Genomic DNA, 20,435 nt, shown 5'->3' with positions numbered 1-20,435 from the left:
TAAGAGACCATCTGAAGAATTTTCACAAGGGTTCTATGAGGAATTTAATAAATATATTTATGCAGCCTGAAGAGGTTTTCTGGAGCATTTTAAAACCAAAAAGTTGTAAAGAAAATTGTGGATGAATTTCTGCAAAACATTGTAACCGTTCGTAGCTTCAGCTCGAGGTTTATTAATAACCGGTGGCTTAAGCGCCACTTCCGGGATACGGAAGACCACCGGTCGAGTTGTTTTGCCCGACTATTTCTCGACTTCTCTCCTCAGGGGATACTCGAACGGTCGCTGGCTGAAACCTAAAATTACGCTTTGCGCCAAGTGTTTTCCCCAACTTGGCCACCTCCCAAGTTACGTTATTCAAACTCTCAAACTCTTCAAACCCGCCAACAAATCCCGACAGAAATTATGCGAGGTGAAGAACCGAAGTAGATGACGGAACGGAACGGAAAGCAAACGGAGCGATCTTTCAGCGGTTGCTTCAACTAAAGGGAACTAAAACGGAACTACTCGATCTTCTTACTCAAACATTCGTAGGATTTATTTGTTTCGGGTTGAACACATTTGGGGTTGGTACGGAAATGGAAACGTTTATCTAGATCATGGCCATGTCTACACACTAGTCACATACCTGCGCAGGTTTTCTTCTTCGTCGACTTGCTGGGTTTCGCCGGCGCGATGGCGGCGAACCGGTTCGGAACGATGGCTTCGAACCTGTTCGTGGCGATGGCGGCGATGCTGTCCTTGACGATGGCGGCGACAGAAGAATCGCCTAGCTGCAGGATGGCGCGCAGCTGATGAGCCCGTGCTAGTATGGCCGAATTAAAGTTGCGAAGTGGGTGGCGGCTGGACGGAAGGCCTCCGATTTTCTCGAAAGAGCTGCGTCGACGGATGTCGCGCCTCCCGGGTTGATCTTCCCCTCCGGACAAGGGCCAACGTACCTCCACACGGCTTCGCTTTTTACGGCTATGACCGCCCGTGATGAAATGAACCCCTGCCTTCGGTTCCAATCCGGCACCGTGGTACGCAATTGGCGACGTATTCCACGCGCCGAGCTCTCTGAACGGTCCGTAGGGTTCGGACCACCGTCGATTAATTGGCGATCGACGGTTCACTTTTCGCTTCACTATTCTTACGAAACTTCACCACACTTCGTTTCGCTACCCCGAAGGGCGGGCCTTGATGAGCGCACGGACTCCACAAAAACTCCTTCAACGATCAAACGGCGGAAATGCCGTAAACCCTTTTCGCCGACTCCGGGTCGACCTCGAAAATTCCAGCCCGTACCAAAAAAGCGCCACGCGCTGGAAGTCCAACGCGAAACATAAATTAACATTTAACAGATAACGAGTAGTTCAACAACAAATTTACCTTTTTTTAGTACACTACACTTTTAAAATAGAAATTGCGAAAGTCGGCTACACCGACAACAGAATTAAATCTAAAAAAACGAACGAAAAATCTAATTACAATCACGTACAAGATCACTCCAATCACTTTAAATACCTCGACAAACTGAACTTTACTCAAACTCTGTAATACAAATTCTTAAAACTCGCAAAACTTCTAAATGCCAGCCGTTATGGAAGCGAAATGACCGAGTTTGAGTTTGTTCTTGAACAAGAAACCTTCTACAACAATTAACTCATTATTTAGCAATTGCGCCAATTTAAATTTCAAATGGCGACATAGAGTTCGCGCCTTCGGAGACATCGAGCTAACTTTACTACATAGAACATTACAAAGTATCGTTGCCATATTGAATATGGCTGTCGTCATAGTACTCAAACATCACAACATTTAGTCGAGACACAAACCATGTCGATGAATTGCTTTCTCGTTGACACGTATCGAATTTAATTTGAATTTGAACATTATTTTACTTAAAAAGAAAAAAAAACGTCAAAAGCTACAAATATTAAATTCAACTAAAACAGACGACACGTAAAAACCATTAAACTCAATAACAATAATGAAAATTAACTTCAAAACTTTATTTACACTTGATTTTGCTTAAAAAAATAAAAACGTCTGAGGCTTCGAATATTTACGTAATTCAAAACGGTAAAAAACGTAAAACGTTACAACATCTTGGAGCACTGACCCCACGAATTACTGTAAAAAAATCGCAGCAATGTCATAATTAATTTTCGACACAATCCTTGGTTATCCACAGGAATTCACCAAAGAATGTCTGCAGAAATTTCTAAAACGATTTCCACAGAAATTCACGAAGGAAGTTCCGAATATATTTCTGAAAGAATTTTTACAGATTTCCAGAGAAATTTCCGCAAAAATTCACTTTGCAATTTCCTCAGAAATTCCTGTAACGATGATCACAGGAATTTCTTTAAACAAATTGCGTCTAGATTTTAACGAAAGATTCTCCGGGAGTTTTTCCACAGGAAGTCACCAATCAATTTCTGTATGAATGATCAAAGGGATTTCCGCAGAAATTGATAAAAAAAAATTGCACATGTTGTCTCTAAAAATGTCCCGTAGGTTGTTCTTCAAGGGTTTTTTTTCAATTTATGACAATATTCCCGAAAGAATTTCAGCTTAATTTCCCAGGGGAACTTTTGCAAGAAGGAGGAATTTACACAAATGTTCTAAGAAAAATTTCCGCAGATAATTTGGAACGACTTCTGCAAGAGCAGTTGGATTTCGGCAGAAAATTACAGGATAATTTCCGCGAACATTCCCGAAAACACCAGAAATTTCCGAGATAAATGTGTGCGAATGATGAATTTCCTCAGGAATTTGCGGATATTCTCGGAGATTTTAACTGAAATTCTATTAAAATTACGAAAAATGGGTGTTAAAAATGTTAATTGGCGGAATTTCCTGCATGAACTCCTAGACAAACTTGTCACAAGAATTGAAGAAGGATTTTCCGCACAAATTCCGGACTGTTTCTGGATTTTTCTACAAAATTTCCGATGAAAATTTTTGCTGAAACATTTATTTGTTTCTTGATACAATTTGTTTTACAGAAGTTTTGTTTAAATACGAAATTGTACGGTCTAATTACCTAATCTCAACGTAAGTATGTCTTGTGATCAAAAACTAACAACAAAGCTGCATAATTTGTTACTTGAGAAGAAATTGCGGTTTCGGCGGATTTTTTATTATTTGCCAAGTTTATCTATAATCAAATCTGGCCTGAACATTCCTTGTATATCAATGCATCTCGTATAGTTCTATCAACAAGAAATCCACTGCAAATAATGAAACAAAACATGCCCAAACCAGCAACTTATCTAAGAAGCGGTGCTTATTGAAATAGTTTTGGCTGTTTAGTTCTTATTCACTTATCTTCAGTACTTTTAGTGAATTAAAGGACCATCTAGAAAAGTTGTTATATTAACTGCGATTTTGTTAGTCCTATTTTCAATTTGGTGCAAACTTGAGTAAAGTTGAAGTTTAAAATGATATTTAATATCAGTAATGTCATAAAAACGAACTTGAAGAGATTATGTTCAGTTAAACTTGATATTTCACGTATATTTGAGAAGTCAGTTCGCGCGGATTTGACGCGGAATGGATTTCATGTCGCGCGGAAGCGGCGCGAATTTGACTTTAGTCGGCGCGGATTTGGCGCGGGAAATATTTCAGGATCTCCATAACAACCCTGAACTTGGTATTCACGGCACTTTTGAAAGATTTGACGTACAGTTAAGATCTGGTCCGTTGTCGAGCGACCGTCAACCGAGCCGGCTTGACAACTTCCCACGAACTAGATGATGGACGACGGAGGATGATTGTTAATAGTTGCTACACCCTCTTATGGTCGGCGTTTACTTGCTACAGGATAATATCACTTACCTTCGTTTATCAGAACGTAATCAAAGTGGATGATACATGATAGGGATCGACCCACTGATAGGATAAATAAGAATTCCTCCTATGGAAAAAATGTAGTATAACGCACAATCAAATAGCCTTAAACATATTTATTTAACTTCAACATACATTGATAGAAAGAGAAGGAGGGTTCCAAATGGGTCCGTTTTGATCGGAGGGGAGGAGTGGCTCCCGCTTTTGTTTGGTCAAGGTTTACTAGGACTGTGATTGATCGATCTCCACGAGCTTCGAAGGTAACCCATAGGATTTAGAGTGATAACAAGCGGGGGTGAACCCGCGCCGAGCCGCACTACCGCTCTCACCGTCAAAACGAGGGCTACCGTTAACCGTAGCTCGATGGCCACCTGCGATGAGCTCGCCGGTTACTCCTCGACTTGAGGTCCCAACTGGACTGTCGTGGACATACGGCTCCTAAAGCCTTTCACTTGCGCTGGATTTCGCCTGTACACGAGAGCGACACTTCTGCACTGTTTGAGGATCCTTTTCCCAGACAAGCGGTATCCGAAACAAAGAGTAGATTTTTTTTCGGAAATTTTCTGGTTAGAAATTTCGAAAGACAAAGATGAAAGGGATTAGCCGACTCGGTCTGCCAACAGCAGATTGAAAATTATAATCACTCGGAACAAATTTCCTGTCTTTTTCTTTCAATGAATCACCCACTTTTAGCGTACTTACAGCGGCACACTAGGAGTTAACTTTCTGAAATAAGTATGGCGGAAGGCATCTGAAGTTCGATTTCTCAAAAGAAGGCACCTTCATCAAAAAAATATTTAAAAAATAATTTGGGAATGTCTTACTACACAACTGACATTGAGAAATCCCGCCTTAGATGCCTTTCGCCATACACATTTCTGGTGGTTAACTGATGCTGGCTATTTGCGCATATACGTTAGTGCCTAGATACGGCAGTGGCGGGTAGGAAACCAACCACTGTATGTGACAGCCGGGTGGCATCCCTATCTCACACAATAGGATTGTTTTGCAGCCAACAGAGCTCTAGTCAGAGGGTTCAGCAGATCCACTGGATTCGTATTCGCTTCTTTCCCAACTAATCCGCGCAATGGAGCTTGGAGATTCATGTCGTCGGCTTCGAAACCAGCCTAGGATTGAGTTACGTTTTTATAATTTATTCCTTTCACTCCCAAGCTGCAAAAAATGGGTCATCCGAAGGGGAATTATAGTAGTTCCGCACTCTTCCGACCATCACTTATAAAGTATTAACAAGAATAGTAAGAACTAGTGCACAGTGTGGTAGATCTTACTCCGTAATGCATCACGAAAAGGTATTGTCAGCTTCAGTGTTGTACCGAGCCTGGTGGTATGATCGGACTTACATTTACACCATTACGCACTACTTCATAGTATCTATATCCCAGCATAACAGGAATCACTTTCAAGTACTACTCATCGAGCTCTTTAACAGAAAAATGGAAAACATGCATGTGTAAATTGGCGGTAACGTCACTTTTCCAGATTACGGCAGTGCGGACTGCGTGTGCGGTGAGAAAGGAGGCCTTTTGTTTACCTAATTCCTGATTGTTGCTGCTAACCATTTTCAGATTTCATTGCTAGGAAGTGAGTGTGAACAGGCATAGGTATCAGTATCCTACAAATCTTATTCACTGAGACTGAGAAATCGCAGTCCTGCTCATGATATAAGACTGCAAAAATGGTACCATGGCTTTCGCAGTTAATGAACGCGAAAGTGCTGAATAAACACGAAGCTGTGAGGCGGCAATGTCCCTGTGGGGTATGCAATGCCAATGAGAAGAAGAAGACGAATTCGTTTTGGTGCTTTCAATGTCGTAAAAGATTATGATAATTTTTAAAAATATCCTCTGTTGGTCATGCCATGCTTTCGAATAAAAAGAGGGACCTTATGTTCCAGCACTTGTCAAGATCAAGCAGGGAGTTATGTCAGCTTGTAAACTGCTATAGTTAAATACAGTTTTAGTGCATTCCATGGAATGTCTTCAACTGTCGAGTCAAGTACGAAACACTGAAGACGGCCTAATAGTTGAGGTCGAAATACGTATCTGCAAAGATATCAAAGCGTGGAGGAATTAAATGGAAGTACTAAACTCGTCTTAGTTACCAAGAGTTGTCCAAAATGTCACCATTTCCCTCGTGCTTGTTATTTTATAATGAATTTATTTGACCGTACGAATCACGCTACACAAATTTATGCCATCACACCCCTCGTTATCCTGACTCACCACCTGCCATTGACTGGTGGCATTCACTCCCTCTGATCGTAATCGTAGGTATCCTTCAGTGTAAGGATGACGTTTGCCGAAACATGGCGTCTGCGCACATCCGTTCATCCATTTTATCACTCAATTGAACTATTCAACACTTTACATATCATTGGAGCTGTGTACACGACGACAGCGGGCTTCGGTTTGCTGAAAATTGTCTCATCAATTGAAACCGATACATATCATAAAAGTTTGGAATTCAATGTAGTTTTTATCTAACCGGAAAGGGTAATTACCACACATATCATTAGAAGTATAAGATAGAATGAGCAAGTGGTGGAAAGTTTTTAGATTGTTGTAAATGTTAGTCAAAAACATTACTGAGCTCAATACAAGTGGAATGGTACGCTTGCAATAAAAATTGCATCGTAAAAAAGTTTAGAGAATTTGGTGTTTGAAAGTTGTGTGATCAATCGATGGTGTTAAACTAGTAGATTTCCGTGGGGTGCCTGCCGTGATTTGGAGACAAACGGTGATTTGGCTACAAAACTTCCCGGATCTGGAGTTTTGATTTAGCGACAGCATTACAATATTCCAGAGTGTATATGTGTTTGTGTTGGAGTATGAATAATTTAGTAAAAGTATAGAAGTGATCGACGTCAATTGGGGAGGAGAAATAAACTTGAACGTATGAAGAAGATCTTGAATGTTTATATAAGTGAAGGATATTTAGGTGGTACTGAGTAGCGTGAGTATAAGGTGAATGAACCAGCATCCTTCTGATAAACCTATAGTCGGTGTTTTGATTAACCTGGAACAACAACTTACGCGTTATACCGGTGAGTACTCTAATTATTATGTTATTGTTATCAGCTATTAATAAACTGTGGTGCAGGAAAACATAATATTGTTACGTAGATTTACCTTAGAAATTAATTTGACTTCAAAGGTACCTATGCTTTTGTTAAAATTCTTATTTATGTAAAGCTTGAAATATTCCGAAAGTAGACAATAAAATAGTTCTGCGAAAGATATGATGAGATACTTTGCATTGGTTTTTACTCATTACGTCTTTGTTTTACTTTAATATATATTAAAAATTCCACCCACCGTACTCTGTGGTTGCACCCAACCTGCGGATGGGATACCGTGCCTGTATAAGAACCTATCAAAATCTGTGTAGTCACTAGGCATATGCAATATTGCTAGATTCTTATACAAAAAATGTAAGGTCGTATACACTGCCGGGAATCGCATATCTGTCCCATCTTTGCTGAGTTTCCTATTCATACGGGATAAAAATGCGATTCACGGCATTACAGGTATCGTGATAAAAGCTTGTAAAAATTGTGTGTTGAATTTCATAATCGTTGTTTTGCTTTTTCAAAAGCATCATGACAGAGTTTTGCTATTTAGACCCTTCACAGAGAAGAATCCATTTAAGGCGCGCCCCTTTTCAATAATAAGTCAATCCTTTATCCTTTCTTGAGAAAGCAGAACAGTAAACATTTATTTGACAATCGAAGCCTTAGCCACATCCTATTCCTTGCTTCTAGAATATCACAATATGTTTGCTTCAAAAACAAACTTTTTGATGAATGTCCGGAAACCCGTAGTGTTATATATAGATGTTTCAGTTCACCGCAAACCAAGTGACACATTGTTAAACCTAAAGTATGCCGAAGAAGGTACACTGATGGAACGTCCGCAAAAAAGGTAGGTATGACGCTTCGAAGTTTGAATGTTCGAGCCATATGCAAACAATAATTCATTCTGCCAGCACTGAACTACGTAGACCAATAATTTAACTGAGTTGTATTTAAAAATTGTTAATCTTATAAGGCTGAAGAGCTAATTGGAGTTTTTCGGAATCATTTCAGAAAGGTAAAATTCGGACAAGAAGGAAGAAGGGTTTTGCCATCTAACAACCATGGGCGGCTCGGAAGTGCTGGCAGAAACATGCACACGGTTTGAACAATCCATCTTCGAAGCGTTATAAATTTTTTTTAGACGTGCCAGCAATAAACCTTCTTCAGCAAAGTTCTTCGGCATCCTTCAGACTATATGCAAACGTATTAAGTGACGTGATTGACGATAAGTTTAAGCCGATAAGAGCAAAAACTCCACACCACCATTGTGCTCATCTTTTGGGTTTTTGGCGTTATATCGTTCCACGGGTTACTAATAAAACAACCATGTAAGTCAAAGCCGACGTTTCGAATGTTTATTCATTCATTCTCAGGGTCAAACTGAACAGTTATTTGCCCTGAGGATGAATGAATAATTCGATAACAAAACATTCGATACATGGGCTTTGACTAAAACGGTTGTTTTATTAGTAACCCGTGGACCGATATAACGTCAAAAAACCTAAAAATCGCAAACGACGGTCGTAAATTCATCAATATTGTGCTCATTGAGTCTAACTTGGATGCTCACTCTACTCTCCTCTGCCATGAATCGAGGTGTCGATAGCGATAGGTACCAACAGTTCTAAGCTACGACCCTCCTACCTCGGCATGTGCAGTCCATACTAACACCTATGCGGTCACTCTTCTGCCATGCCTCGTGGTGGCGATTGCGGTTGCCACCCGCTGCGACACTCTTACCTCGACATGTGCAAACCTCTCATTCAATTCCCCGCGCTCAGCCTGTTTTCGCTCTAACTAACCAATCACAAGTTAGTCATGCTTGTCGACTGCTGCTCGATGCGTCAGATTCTCTGCAAGCTGCAGGAAATCTGAGTGGTTGCAGTCGAAACTGCGTTCCACTTCTCCACCGCTTGGCACATCCTCTGGATAAGGGTATCCGGGGTTGTGTCCCGACCGCAAACGTCAGCATAGCTCTTCTTTCGACGTCGAAACGAGGACATACGAACAGTATGTGCTCTGCAGTTTCGTCAAAACATGGGCAGTCAGGGCAGACGGGGCTCTCCGCGTGCCCAAACCTGTGGAGGTACTGCCGGAAGCAGCCATGGCCTGACAGGAATTGTGTCAGATAGATGTGAACTTCCCCATGGGGTCTCTCTACCCAGCTCGATATGTTAGGTATCAGCCGGTGGGTCCACCTACCTTTAGAAGAGTTATCCCACTCGCGCTGCCATCTGGCAACCGAAGTCACCCTGATGCGTTCGCGGGCTTCTCTGGTGCCACGTAGCTCGAAACACTCCTCGTCTTCCCGGATGACCAGCCCGACTGGCATCATGCTCGCAATCACGCAAGCTGCATCGTGTGATATCGTGCGGTAGGCAGATATCACTCTGAGTCACATTAAACGGTACGTGTGAAGCGAACTTCTTTTTTTTACGATGTATTGTTCACGCTCAAATGTTAATAATCACCGTTCCACGATGTGTTAAGCGTTCTATGCCGAAGGCGCGGCAATGGTCTTTCGGTTTTTCTAGTTCAAATCATCAACTACGTTTAGAATAAAACTTTATTATTTATGTATCACTTGTTTGTATAATTTTAAACTTCTTTTACATTTCAGCACTTATTTATTACAATTATTATAATTAACACTTTTCGTATAGTTATAAACTCTAATATTTTCCTTATACAAACTTTTGCACTATTTCCCGTGTGACAATGTCTTTCCCAGAGATACTCACACTTTTTGTTTATCGATACTTATTCTGAGACTCTAACACCGATTTTTGATTTTTTTACCGCGACGGACTATTTAACTGTTCACTTATGTTTTTTTCAAAAAGTTAATTAATTTAAACTTAGATCTCGATTCGTGCACTAGTCACGAGTGTCGAGGAGTCTAAGGGACAACCCTGATTCAATTGGAGTGTTCGGTAGGCCGGCTAGGGAAGCCTAGAAAGCGCCGAATTCCAATAAAGGTGCTGCTGAATATTTGGGACTGACCCCGAGCTTGGAAAAGCGCACGGTATTTATAGTCAATCCGAGTTCTGAATTTCATAATGATTTCATGAATTGCATCAGACTGGACCTTGGACCCTACGAAAGGTCTGAGAATCCTTAAATAACTTCGTAAATATCCTCAATTTTTAGCTTCCATTCATTACTCAACTTTGCATTCTTTATGGATGCTCCCTAAAGTTCTCTTGCACGAAATGCTTAATTAGCTCATTTGAAAAATCCATAAATTCCGAAACAACTTCCTTTTTATTCCAAATTTTTACAATAGTTATTTAATTTCTTGTCATAAATTAGCTAATTTAGCCTTAATATTGGACTTCCATACTTTACGAAACTTTGCCCCCCATGTCCCCTTTGAAATTCCCTTGGAAAAATTCTGTTCTCTTTCCACTCTCTAAAACTCTCTTATTTCGAGCACACATTCAAGTGGCTACTTCAATTTACTAATGTATTAATTCATATATCTTTAGTATAAAATGAGTATCTCTAAGTCCTGCCCCTTTCTTTACACTAAACTTGACCATTGCTGTCTCACAGAGTAATGTTCAACAAGTCCCAAATGTTTCATAATGCATGATACTACTAAACCAACGGAGTTGTGAAAACCTTCACTTAAAAATCTGTATTCGAACCCAGCATGGGTTCTTTGTAAAACAGCGCACCATATCGCCGAGCTATGACCAGCTACCGCTTGTATTACTCTTCGATTTTAAGTATACTCTTAAAAATCAATCAATCAATATTTTTCTCTTTCTTTCAACTGGGCTTTGAAATAAATTCCCCTTTCCCTAAAGAATCATTACCCCTTCAGGTTGGCTCTTCCTTTTCCGAACCACTCAGACCCCAATATCAATATTTCCTTTCAAGTTTATATTGGAAAGAACAAAATCATGTTCTCTCTGTTTTTCATACTGGGCAACAAACCCCTTTATATCAATACACCTGTATACGTGTATGTAGATTCAATGAAGACTCTTATTGTATCTAATTGGACTCTTATTGTCTCTAATCTATTGGCTTATTGTTCACATAACTTTTAAATTGATGACAAGTAAATTAACCCAACAATTCATACATGCAACATTTTTAATTTATGTTTATTGCTTAAATTACTTTGCGTTGAGTAATTGAATATATTCGGCCTTGTTTTAGCAATATCTCACTGCCATCAGTATTTAAAATTGTTTTAGGAAGGTGTCGGCACATAAGGCTGTGCACGTGCTCTCCAGCTTCCGCAGGTAACTGGACCGCAGAGCTCTCGCCCAGGACGGGCCGCCGTACCTAAGAATAGATACGGCAACGCCTGCCAGTAGCCTACGTCTACTGGCACACACCTTGGAACTGTTGGACATCATCCTCGATAATGCCGCAACAGCAGTCGAAGCCCTCTTGCACGCGTAGTTGACACGACTGGCGAAGGTCAGCTTTTCGTCTATTACGACCCCGAGGAGCTTCAAACTCCGCTTTGATGCGATCGCGACTTCACCCACGTGAATCACTGCATGTTGAACCGACTAGCGGTTGTTGACGATAACCACCTCCGTCTTATGTTGAGCGAGCTGCAGGCCTCTAGCGCTCATCCAATCCTCCACCGTGCTCCAGTTCTACCTCGCAAATTGACTCCCCGTAGACCTCCAAGCTTACGTCATCTGCGAAACCTTAACACCAGGAGGGAACCTTAGCTTCAGAACCCCGTCATATATAAGGTTCCATAGTACCGGGCCCAGTATTGAACCTTGCGGAACTCCTGTGGTAATAGGTACGTTTCTCTGACCGGCATCGGCCTCGTATAATAGTACACGGTTCTGGAAATAGCTTTCCAAAATCCGGTACAGGCCCACCGGCAGGCTAAGCCGGTGTAACGAGAGCGCGATGGCATCCCAGCTTGCGCTGTTGAATGCGTTCTTCACATCAAGTGTCACTAACGCACAGTATCGAATACCTCGCCTTTTCTGTTGGATTGCAATCTCGGCGGTCTTTACCACCGAGTTAATAGCGTCCAACGTGGACTTACCCTTGCGAAAACCAAACTGGTTGTTAGACAGGTCGTTCGTACCCTCTGAGTACGGGGTCAGCTTGTTGAGGATGATCCTCTCTAGCAACTTGCCCGTGTCGTGTCTATAAGGCAGATTGGTCTATGCGCCGATGGGTCGCCCGGCGGCTTCCCGGCCTTGGTCTTGGCCATCACTATCCTGTAGGTATCACCCCACGGATTCACGTTGGCTCCTTCGCATAGGTTGTCGAAACACGCTCTCTTACTGCTCTTAATGGCCTTGTTAAAGGCCAGTTTCACAGCTCGAAACATTTCACGGCGGTCCGCTCTTTCATCCTCGGTGCGGGCACATTGCATCCTTCGTCTAGCCTTGAGGCAGGTTGATCGATGGGCCGCAATCTAGGGACTCCACCAGTATACCGGGCGTCAGCCATTTTCGGCAGGGCTTTCCTCGGCATGGTGGCGTCACACGCGCGTGATAGGACAGCTACCAACGCATCCCCGCTTAGACCTTCAGTGTTGGCTTCCAGTCCCAGGGCCGCAGTGAAAACTTCGCTGTCGAAGTGATTGGTTCTCCACCCCCGGACCTGACAGGGATCCCCGGACCTCGAATGTTGCACGCCATAGTTGATCTTAAAGCGAATTGCTAGATGATCACTATGGGTGTAACCCTCGTCCACCCTCCAGTCCAAGTCTGGTGCCAGACCAGGACTGACAAATGTTACGTCAATCCATGACTCAACCCCGTTCCTTCTGAACGTGCTAGCGGAACCATCATTGACTAGCACTGCGTCGAGTTTTGCTAGCGCCTCTAGTAACGCTTGACCCCTTCGATTGGCGCAGCGGCTACCCCACTCCACTGCCCAAGCGTTAAAATCTCCTGCTATGACGACCGACTTACGACCCACTAGGTCAGACGATAGCCTATCTATCATCTGGTTGAACTGTTCTAATGGCCACCTTGGTGGGGCATAGCAGCTGCAATAGAACACACCATTGATCTTAGCTATCGCGACACCCTCAGCAGAGCCCAAGCAACACCTCTTGTTTCTCAGTGAGTAACAACAACTGTGGTGTGACTTACTAAAGGTCTGACTTATGCACAACGAGTCGTATTTGGAACTCCTTTGTGACACAAAAAGCGCAAGAGGTGAAGCCTATTTGCAACATCTTGCGGCTACAATGAAAATAAAAACACAAAAACCAACCGGGAATCGAACCATGGACCTTGAGGTTTGCACCCTTCTACTATAACCATCACACCAACAATTCTATTTGGAGATTCTGCTACAAGTGCACTACATAAACAACAAAGTCATTTGTAACTTCATTGCACCTTATACGGAACATGCAGGGGACTGTCAAAAATAAAATACTGCTCAGCTGAGCTTAAAGTGTTTTGCAACATATCAGAAACACTGTCGTAACAGCAATGAACCGAAGTGTTATTAATTCTGCAACTTATCTGTTTTGTTTCTGATATGAAACACATCGAATTTTAAACCACCCAAGAAGTCAGATGGGTAGAATATTGCGACGCCACTTAAACGGAAATGAAACATTGTGATTTTCTGAAACTGGGAAGTGACTTTATTGTGACTCGATGTATTGCCAGTGTCTTCAATGCAATTTATTAGGAACAAACATCTATTTGAAAGATGTTGCACGTGCTGCTTGGGAGGAGTGTATCACCTCTTGGATCGGGTACCGCCCCTTTGTGCAAATAGCCGCCATCCTAGACCCGTCCGCCACCCAATTGCCGTTATCGACAGGGACGTTGTACGGGTCGGATAGGAGGGCGACATCAGTCCTCGACTCCGAGACCGACTGCCACAACAGCTGCTGGGCAGTTGCACAGTGGTTAAGATTCAGATGTGTCACTTGCACGGCTTTTTCTTATTTTTCTCTCCGATGGGACACGAAGACCCACCCATAACGTGGTTACAGGCTTGCTTTTTGCTGGCGCAGATAAGGCACTTTGGTGCCTTATCACATTCATGCGCCTTGTGCCCTTCCTCACCACAACGACGACACAGGTTGCTACGGTCTGGGCCCTTACAGTTGTAGGACTTGTGTCCCAACTCTAAGCACCGATAGCACCTGTCCACTGAAGGCGGCTGGAGTTTGCTCACTGGGCATACTGACCAGCCGATCTTCAACTTCCCTCGCTCCATTACCTTTTTGGCTTCCGCAACCGGTAACCTAAGGTAGGCTACCTGCGTGCCAAAGGGACCGCCTCTTAGGCGTTCAGAGGTATGGTCGACCCCTGCACCACACTGGTCTCTGACGACAGAGACGACGTCGTCCGCGTTCGGGACCTCGTCCAGTTGATTGCACTGGAGGGTCACTTCCGCCCCCAACGACCTCACCTCGGCGTCGTCAACGAATACCTGTTGGGCCAGCTTCCTGTAGTCAGTCCTACTACCCTGCGCTCCGCGATTCAGAACTAAGATCATCTAACCGGTCTTGTTGCGGCTGACCGTTTGGCCTTTATGGTCGCACGTCGTTTGGCTTTGCTCTGAGCGCCTTTGCCGGATTGCTGCCTGAGCCGTTTCGGGTTAGACGCAGTCTTCTCTTCATTGGCCGTCAAGACGAAATCAATCGCCTCTTGGGCCATGGTCGCTCCTCCAAGGAAGGATAAGGCATCGGTTTGAGCACCTTTGTCGGCCTTCTTTCATCGCACCACCCGCCTGATAAACGCACCCGCACGCAACGCACCCCAAACGTTCTTGTTTTGCGACTCGAACAGCCTGGCGGAGCATCCAAAGGTTCTGTTTCAGTTCCTTACTGATGTTCTGCTTTGCGTTCGCAAATTCGCGTTGATATCATCGAGTTGTTCGGCGACCACCCGCATCCCGGTAGTGGCCCACCGAGCGTGCTGATAGGGCTATACCCTGTCACTGCTGAGGAGACTCCGGTGCTGCTAGTTGCAGCCTCCGTCACTCCGCTCTCCGGCTCCCTGGGAGTAGACCTCAGAAAGCCCCCCTTGGCAAAGGGGTCTACCACCTCCATGCTTAACGCATCGTCAAAAGAATTATTTGGTTTTGCTTAACTCAATGTAAATGGGTCCCCCTTGTGACTGCCGTCGAATCTTACTGGAGTAGTCACCTTTAATGATCACATGGTTATCTTCACATGACTTACGGCATGCAGGAAGGCCATACAAGGGTTGACACTTACGTGTTCAGAGCCAGATCAGCGCAAGTCAGGAAAGGACATATGAGCCTACTCTCACCTAGCAGGCAAAGCTTGGTGGCAGGATTGGACAGCGTGCTATAAGGCCCGTCACGGTTTTAGGGGACGGAAGACAGCCTAGCCATTAGCCCACTAGCCGTTTCGAGTCAGTGTTACCCGGCTCTACTAAGAGAGTAGAATGTCAGACTGCCAGCCCTCGCTTTCACAATATTTCGATATCCAAAACAAGGTCCGTTAAAACGCGGCCAGAATGCCATAATCAGGATCTTACTGGAATTGATCATGATGTGCCAATTGGCACTCCTTGGGCGCCTGTGAGCATTGATGGAGCCTACTAGCGGACACATGCAGCTTTTTGTAGAAGTTTAACAGAGCTCGCTGCCAAGCCCCACCACGTCCTAGGCAGGCCCCCCAATTCGCAGGGGCCGTGGGGAGGGGTCGTTAAGCTCATGGACATAGCCCCTGCAGCCCCTCGGTTTCATCCGTCATGCAGGAACAAGAGTGTCCTGTCTATCGACTCCAGCAGTTGCTGTCAGTATACCCAAGAGAAAATCGACGTTGGAAATTTTATACGGCATTGAAGAACTCCTCATCTTGATCTAGCTACCGCAAATAGTCTCTTGAAGGAGCCCGAAGTTCCGATCAAAAAACAATGGACTGGTTGGTTGGTGGCCTCCCGGCTAGAAGGTCATATCAAAATTGTATCAACAAATATAATAATTATTGAAATGTCGTTAATGACATGGAAAGATTGTTCACAGACTCCCATGAATACACTGTAGCATTGAATACTGAGCTCTACACACTTCAACTACCCATGGATGTGGTTACAAATCAAATGCTTCAGTGAAACTTGTTACCGATATTTCTATGAAGTGCAAGCAGATCAAAAACAAGCTAAATTTCTAGACAGCAAACATAGCATATTCTCCGGTCTAGGGTCTAACTCGTTGGTATAGAATCTACGAGTTGGATTCTACTTTCCTGACGAATGAACATTTCTTTAATCAATTAGCACAGCAATGTTTAGAGCTAGGTGATTTACAAAATTTACTTCTACTCGCTTCCCATATTTGTTCTAGATCCTGGTGATACGTGGGATTTCTTACGAAACTATGAACAGTCCTTTGGGGCTCATTATATATGTACAAAAAACATGCAATGGCAGTACGTGTCGCTACCAGGTTTTAAATCTGTATGGAAGTGTCAAAGCTGACAGAAAATCCTTTGGGTTCATTCACAAATTACATAAAGCTAAAATTGACCATTTCACCCCCCACCCACCTTCCTCGTAACGTTTTTTGTATGTAATGATAATAATTTTCTCGAATTGCTCCCGGAAATGGTACTATTTTGGATGTTTATTGAATTTCTTATCGCGTGTAATAAACCATTTTCAAAAAAAGTCAGCTCGCAATTTTAAATAATAATTTTGATTTCCATTGGCTATACCTTGCCGTGGTATATTTTTGTGATTCTACTTTTTCTTTGATGATAGCATAGAATGGGGAAGGGTCGTTTGACAGAATGACATTAGGCCGAAGGCCACTAGGAAAAAACTTCTACTCTACGCCACTACGAACTTCTACTCGTAGAAGTAAGCACCGTAGTAAATGTACATAGAAAAGTTATTGTACCTACGCATAGTATAAATAGTGTAAGCTGTGATCATTTTCTTCAAGTCGAGTCAAGTACGAGACACTGAAGATGACCTTACTTTTCAGTTCGAAATATGTATATGTCAAGGTACAATCAAGTGGGGGAATTAAATGGGAAGGTACACACTCGTTTTATGAGAAGTGAAGACATTCCACTAAAAAGCTCAAAATAATTTTCTTAAAAGAATATCAATTCATAAAGCTCTAGAGCTAAAACTAGTCTAGTAAAAAAAAAACTCAAGACTAGACCAACATTTGAAAAGGGTGTAACAGCCAAAATTTATTCTTTGCGTTTCTTCGCCTCGCAGCTTAGAGTTCATTAAGCACTTCCACAGTTATTAACTGCGAGGTTTCTAAGCCAAGTAACCATTTTTGCATTCGTATATCATGAGGCTAACACGATGATACTTTTATGCCCAGGGAAGTCGAGACAATTTCCAACCCGAAAATTGCCTAGACCGGCACCGGGAATCGAACCCGGCCACCCTCAGCATGGTCTTGCTTTGTAGCAGCGCGTCTTACCGTTTAAATACTTAGCTATATATACGTAGACAAAGAATGTGAAAGAATAAATTTTGGCTGTTACGCTCTTTTCAAATGTTGGTCAAGAAGTATTATTTTATGGTTCTTCTATTAACAATATAACTCTGAAACATTTCCATTCGCCAAATAATCGAATTTTACGCTCGTATCTCTTGTCCAAGCAAATATGTTTCTATTTCACATTGCCACGTGTTACAAATCAGCATTGCGCACGTAAGCATATCACACTGTGACAGTACCCGACTAAGGTAAAAAGGTTAGACGCAAAACCAAATTATTGTTCACTGAAGACACTTGTAACCGAAACGCATCCTTTTCCAATTCAATTCAAATTCAATGTTGAATTGTCTCGAAGGAACGCATAACGGCAGGAAGCATACAAGCAGGTAGGAGCGCTGCTGTCGTAAATATCATGTGAAAAGGATAAAAAAGGGGATATAGGCTACCGCGCAACGGAATGACTTGCTGTGGCACTAGAGTAGAAAACAGACGGCATTACGTGGCGAGACAGGTGGTTTGCTACCCCTAGACCCTAGGGAAACAGAGGACGAACGGTGACTGTCAGTTCCAGCGTGCGCGGTAAGTCATTGAATTGTGTGTCATTCCCTTTTCTATCGACACGAAATTCTCATCGTAAGCTTAAACAGAGCCGGATCAACGCGGCAGGAAAATTAAACTTATAATGTGAAATGATGTCACTTGTCATTAGACGCGATAGTACTTTCCCATTTAACTCCACCTCAATTAATGAAATTTGAGTCAAGTAGATTGTTGAAGTCGAAATGCGTATCTGTAAAGTTGCAATCAAGTGATGGAATTAAATGGGATAATATTTAGTCACTCACCTTATGGCAAGTGAAGACATTCCACTAAAAAGCTCTACATGATTTCATGAAGTAGTATGATATTTTTAAAAAGAACAAATTTTGGGTTCTTCATTATTTTTGCCTCATGGCCAATTCATATAAGAATAACCGAAAATAGGGTTGCTCTTCTTGTTTTTGGGGTTTCAATATTGATCCAAAAAACAATGGAATGTCGTTAATGCCAATCTAGAGATGGCGAGCCTCACTCCACATGATCTGCCATTCAGTCCCGTGTATTTTTTCTGCATTGCTTTGTAAGGCTTCAACGATTTTGTTTTTCAATACAATATTGAGAAATTTTGAACAAAGGTTAGAATTTCTTTCCAAAAAAAACCAGGAGTCCCATAGTTTTGTTGTACCAATTATCTTAGTTAGATGAATTGGTGTGAAGCATAACTAAATCTTATATAGATATATCAGCCCTTTCTATAATGCGGACATGAGAGAATAACAATCAAATGAAAATTGTATTGTGTTGCGGAAGTAAACGCAACATGGACTGAATCAGAGCTGTCGATTAAACTTGTATTCCAGACAAAAATCATAAATATGTACATATGTGGATAAAGTCTGTCCACATTAAATTCGGACACCCATCTTTCAACGCGATTTTTAAACATTTTTACAAACTATGGAGACAATCCATTTAGGGGAACTGTTCCGATCTCCATCTCACTGTACATATATCCATCTCATCGCTAAACAAAGAAATACGGGACCAAATTCGTCGCTTCTTTTTGTCAACATACGTGCTCACTGCTGAAAAAAAATCACAAAAATAATAAACAAACCAAATTCCTTTCCATTGCTTTGTTTTTTATGGGATGGAAATAGGAGCTATGAGATGAAGTGGCAAACCGTTCCCCTACATGTCAGCTAAATCTCTCCGGTCTATGTGCTGCTTTCAGCATATTTTCGCTCACTCCAAATTGATGAAATGGTGACAAATCGATTGTTCATAATCGAACTGTCCACAATCTAACGTGGACAGGCTTTACATACATACTTCAAGCATGTGGAAGTCTTTATATCGTTTAGCCGTGTCTAGAGTCAACCACCAACTAACTTAATTCGATTCTGATTCTATGGCATAAATTTAATTCAATTAAATGATTGATAATATCAATTTAGTAAGGTTCACCGACGACGCGACGTGACCCACCACCGTCTAGCAGCCATGCTTTTATTATGAAAGGCACTCTTTGCCTTCGATATAAACATTAATTGTTTTTTATCGATTCATATACCCGAACAATTTGGGCCATATTCGAAGTGTAGTTACTATTTATTTGAAACGCTTCATACTATGCTAGGTCTCCTCTAGGGAGATATGTGGTCACGAAGGGTTCAACCGGAACAAGAACAACAATCAATTTAGGAGACTGAAGGGCTTACAGTTCCACCAGCGGGTTCGCTCAACTGAACCATGCTCACTGGGAGGAACCCTCGGGCCACTTTCCCCTAGTATAAATTGGTGAGATCCATTTCTGTACTCTTTCGGTATGCCTCGTTACACAGAACATTGTTACTATTTGCCCACCTTGACTCGAGGTACCTACCTACATCACATTGGTTTTTATGTTACCTTTTTATTGATGATCGCCTCTATAATTTTGTTCCTATGGTAACCATAACTCACAGCAAGCTATAAACAGTCAGTGCCTTGCGTGGCTGTTCGATATAAGCGCCTCTGCGTGGCGGCCACCAGAAAAAAAATCAGAACCAATCTTCCATTCGGATGATTGTTCTTTACTTATGATTTTTTTTTTGTTAATAATTTAGGTTTTCGATAATTAGACAAGTTTTGCTAAAATGAGTAAGTCATGCTTTTTTATTGGAGTCTCATTGTGTAAATCTTTCACTGCTAATCAAAAGGGTATATTTCTCGCTTAACTTTTCAAAAGGACCTAAGTAACATTTTTTTCATGAATTAATTTGAGTACTGCAATCAAAAGCTTTCATGTTTTTCTGTTGATTACGCTATTCAAATTAATTCATGAAAAAATGTTACTTAGGTCCTTATGAAAAGTTAAGCGAGATTTATTGTTTTAAGATGTACGACAGAAGCGACCATTAGGTAACTGTATCAGTTTTAGCCATGTTCCTAATTTGGCCAGTTTTTCGCATAACTCCGAATATGAAGCAATTTCTGAGGGTTTTATTAGCTGCAACAGATACATACCTTACGCTTCTTCGCTGTGGAAAATGATCGATAGTTTTTGGAAAATATGCATTTT

General features: G+C 42.1%; 1 protein-coding gene across 4 annotated transcripts in view; it reads left to right on the top strand.

Annotated features, from left to right (window-relative positions):
• The first annotated feature begins 6,253 nt into the window (after positions 1-6,253).
• Positions 6,254-20,435, top strand: part of LOC134220438 (protein couch potato) — a 549,209-nt gene continuing 535,027 nt past the window's right edge. For 3 of the 4 annotated variants that reach the window (XR_009981899.1, XR_009981900.1, XM_062699497.1), the window contains exon 1: positions 6,257-6,895. Coding sequence is in view for 1 of the 4 variants with exons in the window: in XM_062699497.1 (XP_062555481.1) it covers positions 6,820-6,895 (76 nt within the window). In the remaining 3 variants the exon portion in view is untranslated. Of the gene's footprint in view, positions 6,896-20,435 lie in introns of all 4 variants that reach the window. The other variant, XR_009981901.1, reaches the window with a different exon arrangement.

Source organism: Armigeres subalbatus, chromosome 3 (assembly GCF_024139115.2).
Source record: "Armigeres subalbatus isolate Guangzhou_Male chromosome 3, GZ_Asu_2, whole genome shotgun sequence".
Classification (NCBI taxonomy): domain Eukaryota; kingdom Metazoa; phylum Arthropoda; class Insecta; order Diptera; family Culicidae; genus Armigeres; species Armigeres subalbatus.
This window is presented reverse-complemented; position numbering and strand designations above follow the sequence as displayed.